Source organism: Gymnoscopelus microlampas, assembly GCF_963454915.1.
Source record: "Gymnoscopelus microlampas genome assembly, chromosome: 12".
NCBI lineage: Eukaryota > Metazoa > Chordata > Actinopteri > Myctophiformes > Myctophidae > Gymnoscopelus > Gymnoscopelus microlampas.
Window position 1 is genome coordinate 23560548 of NC_139949.1, and position 13584 is coordinate 23574131.

A 13584-nucleotide genomic window follows, 5' to 3' on the forward strand; every position below is an offset into this window, starting at 1 on the left:
CACTAATCATGCTCCATTCCAGATGTTGTGTTAATGAGAAACTGTCACATAATTCAGCGGTTCTCAAACTTTTCATATCAAGGACCCACACATGAATGTATTTTGCTGCGGACCCCCATCAGAAAATATTTTGTGCCAGGGAACCCCCCATACAAGATTTGTGCTGTTAAAATATTAAAAATCTTTCAAATTGTTTCAAGATTTTTAGAAAATAGCAGATATATACGGTAAATAGAAGATCTCACAATGTGTGAGATCTTCGTGATTTGAGCTCACTATCAAATTGCTGATGTATATAAGGTTAAAGTGGTTACCCATTAAGACCTGAGGCTAATTCTACAAAAGCAGTAGTTTTCACACTTATTAGTAGTTCTCAAAAATAGCAGATATACAAGCTCGCAGTGTGGCACGAAGTGACGAACTGTGAGCTTGTATATGTGCTATTTTTGAATAGCCAACGCAAAAATCTAAAATGACAGATGTTTTCCTGGTTTTAATGCGTTAAACCGATTTCCCAAACATACGGTCGCAGACCCATTTTTATGGGTTGAGAGTAAATGTACCGGTATACCCCTTTCTTTCTTTTTTTCCCCCTTTCTCATACGAAACGCCTTCAGAAATATTCCAACAAATGTCAAAAGATGCTGCATTGTGAGCCTGTCGATCAGCTGTCTTTGAAATAGGTTTTAAGTGGTTCATCCATGTATTTTTGTAAATTGGGATCCTGGGAAGACACCAAATTACTCTTTTATGTCTCAAGCAGAAAAAGTTTGGGAACCTCTGCATTTGATTGATTGATTGATCGATTGATTGATTTAATGAATACTTTAGTAACACATTGAAAACAGTCTCGAAAACTGAAATTCTAGTTACACAAAAAAAGTTCTATCAAAATGATAGATTATTTGCAGAAATGAAAGCAGCAATACAACGTTTTTTGTGTTAGTCATGGGTGGAACTTAATTTATCGGTGTATCGGGCAGATAGCTCATAGAGATGGAGAAAGAAAACAGTAAGGCAGGTGAAGACTAGTCTGTTGTGCTATGATTTAAAATGGCAAGTGCAAGTGTCTGGGTGTAATGTTCTAATGGTGTGGAATTTAGCCATTTTTCTTTTCTTTTTTACAAAAGTAGCAGATCTACAAACTCACACAATGCATCACAATGTGATGCGTTGTGAGCTCATACAGTATGGTGGTGTTGTGTGGCTAAAGTAGCAATCTTATATTGCTACTTTAGCCACACAAAGAAACACACCTGTAGAGCATATTATGCTGCATATGTGTATCAAGTGTCGTCATATTGCATGGAATTTCATGTCTTTAAAATTAATGCAATTATGTTTTTTTCCACTGTCTTCTTTTACCTACTATTTGCATTAGAGCATTTTCTTTTTATAGCAGCCATGGGAACTGCCAGACTGTTTGCTAGCTCGTGATATTGATTGTTGCAAACTAACAAATTAGTAGCAAATTAACCTTCTGGGGTGAAATGGAACATTCATTCAGTGAGAGACTGTAGCAGAACTAATGTACATGCATTCTCCCACCTTTTTGTTAACTTGATAAATATCCTTCAAATCTGAAATGGGTGAATGAAATGTGCATTTCATTCACCCATTCATTCAGATTGCCCCTGCCGCCCCTAGTAGTGGGGGCAGCAGTGGCTCAGCGGGCAGACCAGCCGCTTGGGAGCCGTTGTTCGATCCCCCTCTCCCCTTGTGCTGGTGTCGGAAGTGTCCTTGAGCAAGACAATGTGCCCCCTAACTGCTCCCGATGAGCATGTTGGAAACCTTGCATGGTTTCCAACATGTGTGTGTGTGTATTAGTCATAAGCCCGAGTGCAAGTCAGGTCCACTTGCACTTACAGCTAAACTTACAATTTTGGCTTAGTTCTATGCTGCTCTCAAACAAGTGGATCAGATATTTAGGCCAAAATAATGATAATAAAAAATGATATCTGCCTGCACTCCGACCACCGGCAAAGCACACTTGAATTAGTAATTAGCTTCTTTTTTTTTTTTTGCCCCCTGTCCGTCCGTCCGTCCGTGTGTCATTCTGTCTTTGTAGAGCTAATCTCCGGCACCGCTGGCTTACTCGCAGTGAAACACACACTGTGCACACACACTCCCTGGATACCATAGAAGAACCTCTGCCCAATTATTTCCACATGGGTCTTTTATAGCGCCACCAGGAGGCCGATTTGTGCAAAACATATTTTTTGACAGTACTCCTACAGATTTTGTCCAAAAAGTTTCGCAAATCGGTACACAGTATCTCTATAGTCATTAAACGAAACCGGTCTTTCAGATTTTTCATTTTCCATCCTGATTGGCTAAAAATGGCTTCCAAAGTTTGCAGGAGTGCTCCGTTTTGAACAAAATGCCTCAAATCATGAACACAGCATGCAATTACCTTGACATTTTGCACGTACATTTCCACTATGCCGAGGAAGAAATGCCAATTGAAAATTTTCAAATCAGCCTCATGGTGGCGCTATAACAGGCCGATTCGTGTTTTTACCTATAACTGCACCGATCTGTGTAAAACTTTGTAAGCGCACTCCCTAGAGCTCAAGGAAAAACCCTTGCCCTGCATTTTTCACATCTGCCTTTTATAGCGCCACCAGGAGGCCGACTTATGTAAAAAAAAAAAAATTATATTACTCCTTCTGATTTTATCCACATTTCACGCAAATCGGTACACATGATCTCTATAGTCATGTGATCAAGACGGATGTGTTTAATTGTTCATATTCCATCCTGATTGGCCAAGATTTACATCTAAAGTTTGCAGTAGTGGCTTGTTTTGAACAAAATGCCGCAAATCATGAACGCCGCATCCGATTGCGGTCAAACTTTGCACGCACATTCACACTATGTTGAGGAGCAAATGCCACCCTTTTAACATTGGCCTGTTATAGCGCCACCAGCAGGTCTAATTTAGCAAAACAATTGTTTTTAACAAAATGCCTCAAATCATGAATGCAGTCCGATTGCCGTGCAAGGCCTAAGAAGAAATGGCTACCTTTTCACATTGGCCTATTATAGCGCCACCAGGAGGCCACAATAACCTACCTGACCTGGCAGAGACCTGTGCTCCGAGGAGCACTTTTTCTAGTTTTTTATTATTATTATCACTAACCTGTAACAGGGTAGCCTACTTTTCCATTTCCTTCTTACCCATATCTTTGCCATTTAACCCATTTAGATCGGGAACCCCTATACTCAACTATACCGTTCAATCCGGGAACCCTTTTTGGGGTTGTTCAATGTACAGTATATAGTAACATACATATTTGAAGTCTTTCAGAAAACTTAGGTCAAGATTTAGAAGGCATTTTTAGAATCAGCCTCAGGTCTAAACGGGTTAAAGCGCTGCCGTCATATGCTAAATATGTGCAGAGGAAAGACCTGATTGTCTTCTGTGTGTGGTATTTACTCTCGACATGGATAAAAGTAAAATAAGAATTCTTCAGGTGGAGATAGATCATCTTATTATATAGCCTATATGTCTTGATAACATTTGTGGTTACACTGTTGGCAGCTTGAAGCTCATGATGCTTAGTTCTCATTGCCTTCAATCAATCAATCAGTCAGATGAAACATTGGTAATGATATTAATCTTATCGTTGTGAATCATGTCGAATCCTACACTGATGAGTTTCTACCGTATGTGTCTGTTCTGCAGGCGTGATAGTACCATGAAGGGCTAAATCGTGTCAAATTCTGCATTGATGAGTTGTCTGTGTGCCTGTTTGTGTGTTTTGTTTTGCAGGCGTGGTAGTACCATGAAGGGTGGAGGAAGGGGTAAGGAGCCACCTGTTGTGGGGGAGATTAGTGGCAAGCGCCCCAAGCGTAAGTGTCTTCAATGGCACCCACTTCTCTCCAAAAAGGCCCTGGACTTTTCAGAGGAGGAAGAAGAGGAAGATGAAGAGGAATTGGACAAGGTAATTGTGAAGCTTGTATTATTGTATGACAAATATTCTTGATTTGGCCCTTTGACCCTTCTATCAAAGGGTGATATCATTTTCATCATCTAAGAGTTACATTAGCAGTGCATACGTGTATCCAAGTTGATTGGAGATGAGTAAAGAGCTTATGCATTGTGTTAGCAGCCAGAGCTGTGCAACCAGGGCCAGGGACCAGAGGTCCAGTGTGGAGTCCAGACAGAGGAGGTAGAGGAGGACGCATCTGAACAGCGTGCTCGCCGACCCATGAATGCCTTCCTCCTCTTTTGTAAACGGCACCGCTCGCTGGTGCGGCAGGAGCACCCGCGCCTAGACAACCGCGGGGCCACCAAGATACTGGCTGACTGGTGGGCTGTTCTGGAGCCCAAGGAGAAGCAGAAGTACACTGACATGGCCAAGGAGGTGAGCATGGTCTTTTTCATGTCTGCATTAAATTGATGTTGAACTTTGGTACTATAGAACCCTGGGTATTAGGTACCAAGGCCAGAAATGAACATGGACATTCTTAAACAAGGGTTATCGCCTTTTTATTTTTTCCAACGACTAGGTTCCGTCTTGAGAATGCAGAAGCACTTGGTATACGCTCGTCCCACTACTCTCACCTGACCTGTCAATGTGATGTGATTGGTTATTCAAAAAAACTATGATTTGACAAACTTTGATTGGTCCTCGCCACAGACATAAATTGTAATCGTCCTCCAGGGGGTGAGACAAAAAGGAGTCATGTCACTTAGTTGAGCAAGTTAAATGGCTCGATTCATGTTATAATACGCATTGAATTTGATAGAAGATCTTGTGTTACAGCAAAATCTGTGACCCATTGGATCCTGTGTGCTAGAGGGCGCCAAATAGGATTGGTATAACATAAATAAAGCTATTATATTTTCCCTTAAGTAACACGATCAAACTGTATGTTTTGCCATGCAATGAAGAAACAAGCCCGGGTCTAATAACTGTGTGGCACCCATGTGGATCTCTGACTTCATGTGGCCAGTCTATGATGTCAGTTACTGGATCTATAATGTATGTAGGTCTCCATAATTGGGCAAGGTTTCAGCCTGATCTGACCACCTTAAACTTTCATTAAAAAAAGCATATCTGTGTACACCCTTGGCCTACTGGCAGTGTGCACAAGAAATTTGGCACTGGTTTGCGAGATTAGCCCCAAACAAACGCACAAACAGAGAGACGGACCCATTAGTAGAAGTCTTGCCTCTTACAGAAAACACAATTGCTCGTTTGATGATTGATAATACTTATATACTGTAGATAGACTTACCATAATAACCAGTATAGATAGACTTACCTTCATAACCATGTTACAACACATGATTCTACCAAGGTTGAATATCATTTTAAAAGAACGTGGCCTCTAGTTGAGGGCGCTATACTTAACCTTATGTTTATCAGCCGCATGCAATTGATGGGTTTGCAAGTTTGACACAGCAGTGGAATCAGTACAACTGGCGCTTAGGACTAAAATGGTTGGCCTAATGATAAGGGACAACCAGCCACAAGAACACTGGCATTTATTGCATTTTATTTCACCAACCCAGTCGGTGTGTCCAATCCACTCAATGTGGTTCTCCAAATAAAGGGGAAGAGGGACGTCATATTTATTTGCCGGTTAGATATGACTGTCGTTCATCAAACTTGTTCAATGTCAGTGGGATATTGCTGACACACCCACATCCAGGAAGGCCATATCAACTGTTACGATTTAAAAGATTCACAATACGTGGGAATCTAGACACCGATGACATATTTTGTTAACACCTGCATGAAACTCAGAGGAAAACTGTGCTGTGTAGTTATTGGCTAAGTGTGCCAGTATACTGTTCCTCAAATTGGGGGCCTTTGTGGGCCATAAACCTTCCAACAAATTTCTAGAACCATACTGAAATTCAGTGGTGGTGTAGTCTACGTGATAATAAAGATCAAGGTTACAGTACTTTAATTGTTCCTTAGGGAAATGTATCTTGGACAAATATGCAGGCATTATGCTATATGACTACTAGGTTTTACCAAGTGTCCACTACAAAATGAGAAGTGATAGTAATTCCAACACAATATTGATGTCAAATTGTGGTAAGACCTTGTGCAAACGCCACCCACTCAGATATCCCATCCCCCTCTCGTGTCGTCATTCAACATGGATATGGCCATTCCAGAGTTATTTGTTATCTCCGCCAGCCGGACAGTGTTTGTAATAGTTGTATTTTGTTGACATAGCACCATGTATTTTGTTTTACATGGCAACCAATAATTCCAGAAGTGTCTTTAATGTGTCAATTGTTTTGTGCTGCATCTCGTGTTGTTGGCTGTAGGCCTACATGTATGTATGCAACTATGCATGCATGTCTGTGTGAGAGCTTTCTTTCTTGCAGACACTTCTTTCTGTGGTTGGAATTGATGGATCTGCAGCTTTGTATTTCCATTATCTTTGTTCCAAGCACATCCTTTTGTTTCATTGTATTGATAAACTTATTGACTGACCATTGTAATTAGTGTTTAATAAATATCCTCTAAACAAAGGGTTGACCTACTTTTCTTGGTGTATCTGTTAGAACAGTTTTTCTCTGCTCAAGACATTATGATATAAAGTACAATTTTATGTTATACCACAGAAAGTACAAGCTTACCTGTCTGTCATCGTTTTTCTTTTAACCATATCTCTTCTACCTGGTCTAATTTTAGTACAAAGATGCATTTATGAAGGCAAACCCCGGCTACAAGTGGTGCCCCACCACCAACAAACCAGTCAAGAGCCCATCGTGCCAGCCAGTCAGCAACCCACGCAAAAAAGTTTGGTCGTTCACTTCCAACTCTGCCAAGGACTCTGTCACTGCCAAAAAGATGCCCAAGACGGACGGCATGCCACAGCTCAATTTCGCTATGGCAGGTGTGTGAAAACAAAACACACTATCACTATCGAGTTGAAACCTTGTATTGTTTCTTCCCGACAGCAACGATATCTTGAATGATGATTAGTGATATGCAATATGAGTACACATCTTGTTTCTACATGCTTATTGTGGTTTTCTCATCAGATCCAACAAAGATGGGAGGCCTGAGCATGCTGCTTCTGGCAGGGGAACATGCCCTCACTACTAGAGAGGTAGGTCACAACTCCCTGCCTTGTATGCACCACTTCTCAACCACATGGCCTAAATGAGTCTGTAGTTGGCTAAGCTCCAAAGGGGCAGAGGTTCCTGTTGGAATAGTTTTTAATATTAATATTTTTGCATTATAATATTATTATGAATGTTATTTGTATAATATAATATTATTCGTTTTTTTTGTTTCTTCTCATGCGTGTCTATAGTAGCCCAAAGTTAGCCTGGGACCAGACGAATCTGCGAGTGCAAAAAAAAATTGCACTCAGGGCCCAGTATTCGAATATGGGCGACTGTAATTGGTAGTTGGTTGTAGGTCTAACCAATTGCGTCGAGGGACATTGTTTTGATCCCGCCCCTTGGAAACAAAACGTCCTCATGGAAGCACCAGACTCATATCCACGCAGTGATATAGTCTAGCTACGCCAGGCTAGCCCAAAGTACTGATTGGTCACTTTTTATGAAACTTAAACTGATGGCAGAAAGTATCTCCTACTCACACGCCTAGGCGTGTAACGATTTAAATCTATTCAATAAAAAAAATACAGGATGTAAGAGAATTGATACAGTCATTTGCTACTGTATTGAAAAGAGGATACGAAGAAGAAAATACTGGATTTGTGTAAGAGAAATAATATAAAAAAAATGTTTTCGTCATTTGTCTGGAAACTAATTTTGTGTTTAAAAAATGGTGAAAAATCGTTTTGTGAACCTAGTATCGTGATTTGAATCGTTTCGTGAGTTGAGTGAATCGTTACATGCCTACACACGCCCTATGACCTTTCCTCTAGCGCCACCAACAGGCCAAACTTTTCTTATAGTCATCTTTTAGGCCTTTTTCTGGGCCGTTATTAGACCAATGTTTAGAGAGACAGGAAACATAGAGACCAGGGGAGTGACGTGATGGGCTATATCAAGGTTGAGAATCACTGAAATAGACCAACTACTAACTGCTTCTTGTGTGTCCTGTTGTCAGACCCCTTCCAGTGCTGCTAAACCCAGTCTACCTGAAGCAACCAGTGTGGGAAAGCCCTTTGCAGGCGTTAAGAAAGAGGTGTGTTTTCAGATTAGATTTCCTTTGCTTAACCCATTCTCTCTCTCTCTCTCTCTCTCTCTCTCTCTCTCTATATATATATATATATATATATATATATATATATATATATATATATATATATATATATATATATATATATATATATATATATATATATATATATATATACATACACACACATCAAGATATACAAGCTCATAGCGCGGCACAGAGTGCTATTTTAGATCTGCTATTTATTTATTTTTTCGTAAAGGTTTGTTCAAATCTTTGAATATATATATATATTTTTTTTAATCAACATTTTTAACTCAAATCTTTGCTTCTGGGGGGTCCCTGGAAAAAAAATTTGAGATGGGGGTCGGCGGCCAAATGCGTATCATTTTGGGTGTAATTTGGTTTTACCCATCAAATATGTTGTTCCAGAAGATCTACAAGCTTGTAGCTATGAGCTATATCTATATATAGCTATGTTTTAATAGCCAAAGTTTAAAATAATGGTTATAGCTCAAATCTAAAATGGCACAGATGTATTCTCGGATTGAAAATAAAAAAGCCATGTACCCCCATAACTCTTGACAGTGTACAAATGTCTGCACTATGGGACAAATATGAGTGACTCACATCTGGCCAATCATTTTCACGATGCACAAACCTGCACCTTCAATATTTAGAGTGATTTTAGATTACACCATTTTCACAGGAGTTGACATACTGTATGTTTTAATGATAACAATACATTTATTTGTCATGTACTATTGTCAGTGACATAAGTCACTAAGTCATGGGTCTTCAACAGGGGGTCCGAGACCCCTAGGGGGTCCTCAGAATTACTGCAGGGGGCCGCCAAATCTTTGTGTGATAGGAACTTTTTTTAAACACTTGAACCCTAGCATCCCTATTCTGGGGGGAACATTTACCAAAAATAGCCACGCGTGTTGTGACGGCTATTATCGGCGAAGAGGTTGTTCAACATATTAATAGAAAAGATACTGTGTAAACAAGCAAACAAAAGACATCAATTTACACAACACTGATGATAGTGCTGTCTAATAGTGCCGTATGTAGTGGGGGTCCGCGCTTCATCTCTCTCAGCTAAGGGGTCCACGGCCTGAAAAACATTGAAGACCCCTGCAGTAAGTAAAAAGTTGTAGGGGTCAATCAGAGACCTTTGCTTGGGCTGAGTGGGGGGATATGTACCTTTTATCCCCCCTGATGACGGCCCTGCCAACAGATCTATAAGTCTGACCTTCAAACATCTCAATATTTATAATTAGCTTTTGTGTAGATGGGATAAAATGAATACTATGCCAAAAGTTGCTGGCAGAAGCAAACCTCAAGTACAATGATCAAAAGGTTACAGCGTATAGGTTTTAATTGAACGTGGTTGTGTCATGTTATGCTGCATCTGCACTTGCTTATTGGAACATTTGGTAACAAGAGGAAGTCCTGTTCGCCATCTTTTGAAAGAAAAATTGCTTCCTATCATTATAATATCCAATAACAATGGAATGCTTGCCCCTGTTCCCCAGCAGATCAGTGATTGGCAGTGTATTTGGTTGATTGTAGCTGAATTCATTGGCTAAATAATTCCCATTTCTATCTGTAGAGATCATCTGAAACCATACAGAAGAGAGGGCCCGACATCAGTAAAAGCACAGTCAAGGCTCCACTTTCCCCACCGACAGAGGTATGATTATTATAACTCAAGTTTCTGATTCTGCACTGAATTTGATCATTTAGTCGTTCAATGCCATGGATGTACAGTAGTCATTCATCTTAAAGCTCATGGCTTGGAAAAATTAAAATCTCAACCGTTTGTATAGTTTGCAGTATTTTCTTTCCAAGCACTACTGCACTTAGAACAGTGGTTCCCAAAGTTTTCTGGACCAGTGCCCTTTTGAAAATCTTGAAAGCGTTTGCAGCCCACCCATCAGAGCATATTTATTTTAATGATTAATCAATCGATTGTGTTCGCCTCGGATCAACGGAACTAACATAGTATACTTTAAGTTCCTCTTCATCGGTATCACAATGAAATTTGTCAAGGTTTTAAATAACTTTTTTGTTTAGTTTATATTATCTGGGTGCCCAATTGCAATATCCTCACGGCCCAGAATCACTGACTTAGAATGTATTTTTATGCCACAAGTACAAGAGATGCTCTCCAGTAAGCATGTAGGGGACTGGCTGTAAGCGACTCAAGTTATTCAGTTTAGCCTTATATAGCCCCACATGAGTGCAATTTTATACATTGAGACACAGAGATGGCTATTCTGAATACGATAATCTACCCGCATCGCGTGTACAAAAAATGTCCTGTGTGGCTCTCGAAGCCATAATTTTCAATTCATTTTCAATTGATCTATGGTATATATTAATATAATGTGTAGGAGGATGTAAGACCAGGGTGTAGGAGGACAGAGTCCGTTGTATGGTTTCTGGCTCTGGGAGTTGACAGTAAATGTCCATTAATACTCTACTCTAATGTGTCTATGTGTCTTCACAGTCTACATCTATGGCACCAGAGGGAAAGCAATGCCCGCAGTCTGCTCTCTTCCAGCTTGCTGAGGTAAATCTAGAGTCAACACATATCCAGTAGAGTTTGATTCCATACCTTCAGATGGCATGAATAAATGTTGAATTATTTTTTGTTAGATGTGCTTGGCGTCTGAAGCCTGCAAGATGGAGACCGCAGCTTCCCAGCCACAGGACACCACGTCTCCGTCCTCTGTCCAAGACGAAACAAACACAGAGGTCAAGGAAGAGGAGCAGACAGGAGACCATCCCTTGTCCCCTCAAACGTCACCCCCCTTGCCCTCCATCTCCTCTCCCTCTTCCTCCTCTACCTCGGCCGACGTCGTTCCCGCGCAAACCGGCAGCCAAAATGCACGTGTCAAAAAGAAGGGCAAAAAGAAAGAGTCAAACGCCCACGATGGGAGCCCTTCAGCTAAGAAGAAAGGCGGTCAGGTGGAGTCGGACCTGGACAGCATCTTTTGCACGATTGAGGCGGTGGCCAAAGGGGCGTGGAAAGAGGCAGAGGAAAAACCCAAGAAGAGGACTCAAGTCAGTGCCGCCGCTGGGGGCTCCTCTAGCTTGCCCAAAAAGAAGAGCAAGCCCAAAGCCAAGACCCCTCCAAAGGAGAGTGAGGAAGAGATGGAGGTGGACCGTGGGCACAGCGAGCGGCTTGACTTTGCCGAGGTGGAGATGAAGGAGGAGACGATGCCTGTCTTCCCAGAGAAAGACGGGGACGAAGCAGAGACTAAAAGCACAGATGCTCAGGGTAGTGTGGGGGAGCATGACGACCCCTCCAGCCCTCTGCAGCACGAGAAACTCGATGAGGAAGAGAAGGAGCGGGTGAAGGACGACCAGGTTGATGCAGAGGCCCGCGGGTCCAGGAAGTCGGAGAGAAGCTGCAAAGGGGCCTTGTACAAGACCCTGGTCTCTGAAGGAATGCTGACATCTCTGAGAGCCAACATAGACCGAGGTAACCCATATCTAGAGCCTGCCACGTAAACCCTTGCGTCACTATTCTGGAGCGAATATTCTGCAAATAATTGCAGATCTACAAGCTCACGATGTGTCCAAACATGTTGCAAAGCAACGCCTTGTGAGCTTGTAGGTTGTCTATTTTTAGTGAAGAAATTTGGTGTAGAGGTAAAAAAAAAAGAAAAAAGGAGGGAACCAAGTATTAATGCTTAAAGGCAAATCAGTGAACAAAATGTGAGCTAGGTTGGCTATAATGAATGTAAATACCAGTAATCTGCAAGGTTATTGTTCTACACCTTCTAGGTAAAAGAGGCCGTGGATCTGATGATGGAAACTGGACTGATGATAACTGGGCTGTTTCTCAGGTGGGGCAGAGTAACCCCAAGAAACTGAAAAAGTCCAAGTCCAAAGATGAGTCTACGCAGGGGTCAGTATTTTGTCTTATTATTTTGCACTTTAATAAACATTATTTTGGCATTTCTGCTTATTTCTTTTAGACTAGGGGTTGAAGCAGGGATGTTGTGAATATAATGTGGTTGATGCAATATCTGGCTACTGCCATTAAAACTGCCATTAAAACTCACCTTTACACTTTTCTTTTTTTAAATAATTGTATTGCATTTTATCATCTTATTATGTGCAAATAAATTAAGCACTCAACTTGAAACGCCAATTTTCAGCCTTGGAAAACTGGAGGAAGAGTTTGAGAAGAAGTTCAACAGTCTGCCTCAGTACAGTCCGATGACATTTGATAAGAAGAACTCTGCTGTTGCAAAGAAGAAGAAACCGGACATCTCCACAACACAGGAGGAAGCGCCCAAAGCTGGCAAAGGTAAGAACCAACTGGAACTGTTGTTTAGTGGACAAATATAAACATATGGGTATTTCAGGGCATGGCCAAATCTACCATTACTTTGCCTGGTCAAACAACACAGCTATCACTATTGGGATTGCATGACGGAATGTATTCATTGTTACATTTCATGGTTTGTTTTGTCCTAGTGCAAAACTATTGGTTAAGACTTGTAGAGCAGGGAACTGCAACAACAACCACTATTATATGAAAAATTAAGATGGGACCGAAATATTCTAACCTATAATCATGGAAAAAATAGGGACGCCACTTTGAAAGTCTTGTCTCGTGATCTGCTAAATTGAAGTAAATACAATCATGTGGGGAAAAATGGGGGCACATAATCAGTTTTTTGGGATAGTTTGCAGTAAAGCATAGGTATATAACTAACATCATTCTCAAATTTCAAACAACACAATGGCCATAGGTAGGGTTGTCCGATATTGGCTTTTTTTTTACCGATAACCGATATACCGATATTGTCAAACTCTTAATTACCGATACCGATATCAACCGATACCGATATATGCGGGGATTATTGTGATTAGGGTAAGCTCAAATTTCATATCACACACACCATACAGTAAGAACTACTGTAAATTATTTAAAAATATATATATATATATATATTCAAAAACCGATACCGATATTTTCCGATATCGATTTTTATGCTAATATCGGCCGATAATATCGGGAGGCCGATAATATCGAACATCCCTAGCCATAGGTAATCAATACCAGCGCAATAGCATCAAACAATGACATATTTCAAGATTTTATGTACATTTAAGTAATACGTACTACTAGCAGGTAGGTAACCGCAAATGTTCCCGAACTCAACTGATGGACGCTTGAGGATTATTAGTCCAGACATCGGCAGACAGTCTTTATGGACATTCTTTCAAGTGTCCATTTTGGCTTATAGGGTGCGGGCGCACTTGGCTGAACCCTGCAAATGTAGTTGGTTGGCATAAAAAAGGCATATAACCACAAAATATCCAAGAAAGAATCACCGGTTCTTTTCTATGATTTCTATGCACCAAGTTGACCCTCAAGAACATGCCGGAATATTGATACATCACTGTAATCAGAAGAATAGTATGA

General features: G+C 40.8%; 1 protein-coding gene across 9 annotated transcripts in view; it reads left to right on the forward strand.

The window, feature by feature from the left end:
• Positions 1-13584, forward strand: part of bbx (BBX high mobility group box domain containing) — a 31305-nt gene that overhangs the window by 9336 nt on the left and 8385 nt on the right. For 7 of the 9 annotated variants that reach the window (XM_084074881.1, XM_084074884.1, XM_084074883.1 and 4 more), the window contains 10 exons: positions 3776-3947; positions 4113-4370; positions 6666-6870; positions 7019-7086; positions 8061-8138; positions 9748-9828; positions 10648-10710; positions 10797-11625; positions 11931-12054; positions 12308-12459. In XM_084074881.1, coding sequence (XP_083931007.1) covers positions 3789-3947; positions 4113-4370; positions 6666-6870; positions 7019-7086; positions 8061-8138; positions 9748-9828; positions 10648-10710; positions 10797-11625; positions 11931-12054; positions 12308-12459 — 2017 coding nt within the window. In that variant the 5' untranslated portion in view covers positions 3776-3788. The remainder of the gene's footprint in view (positions 1-3775; positions 3948-4112; positions 4371-6665; positions 6871-7018; positions 7087-8060; positions 8139-9747; positions 9829-10647; positions 10711-10796; positions 11626-11930; positions 12055-12307; positions 12460-13584) is intronic. The other 2 variants (XM_084074886.1, XM_084074888.1) reach the window with 1 other exon arrangement.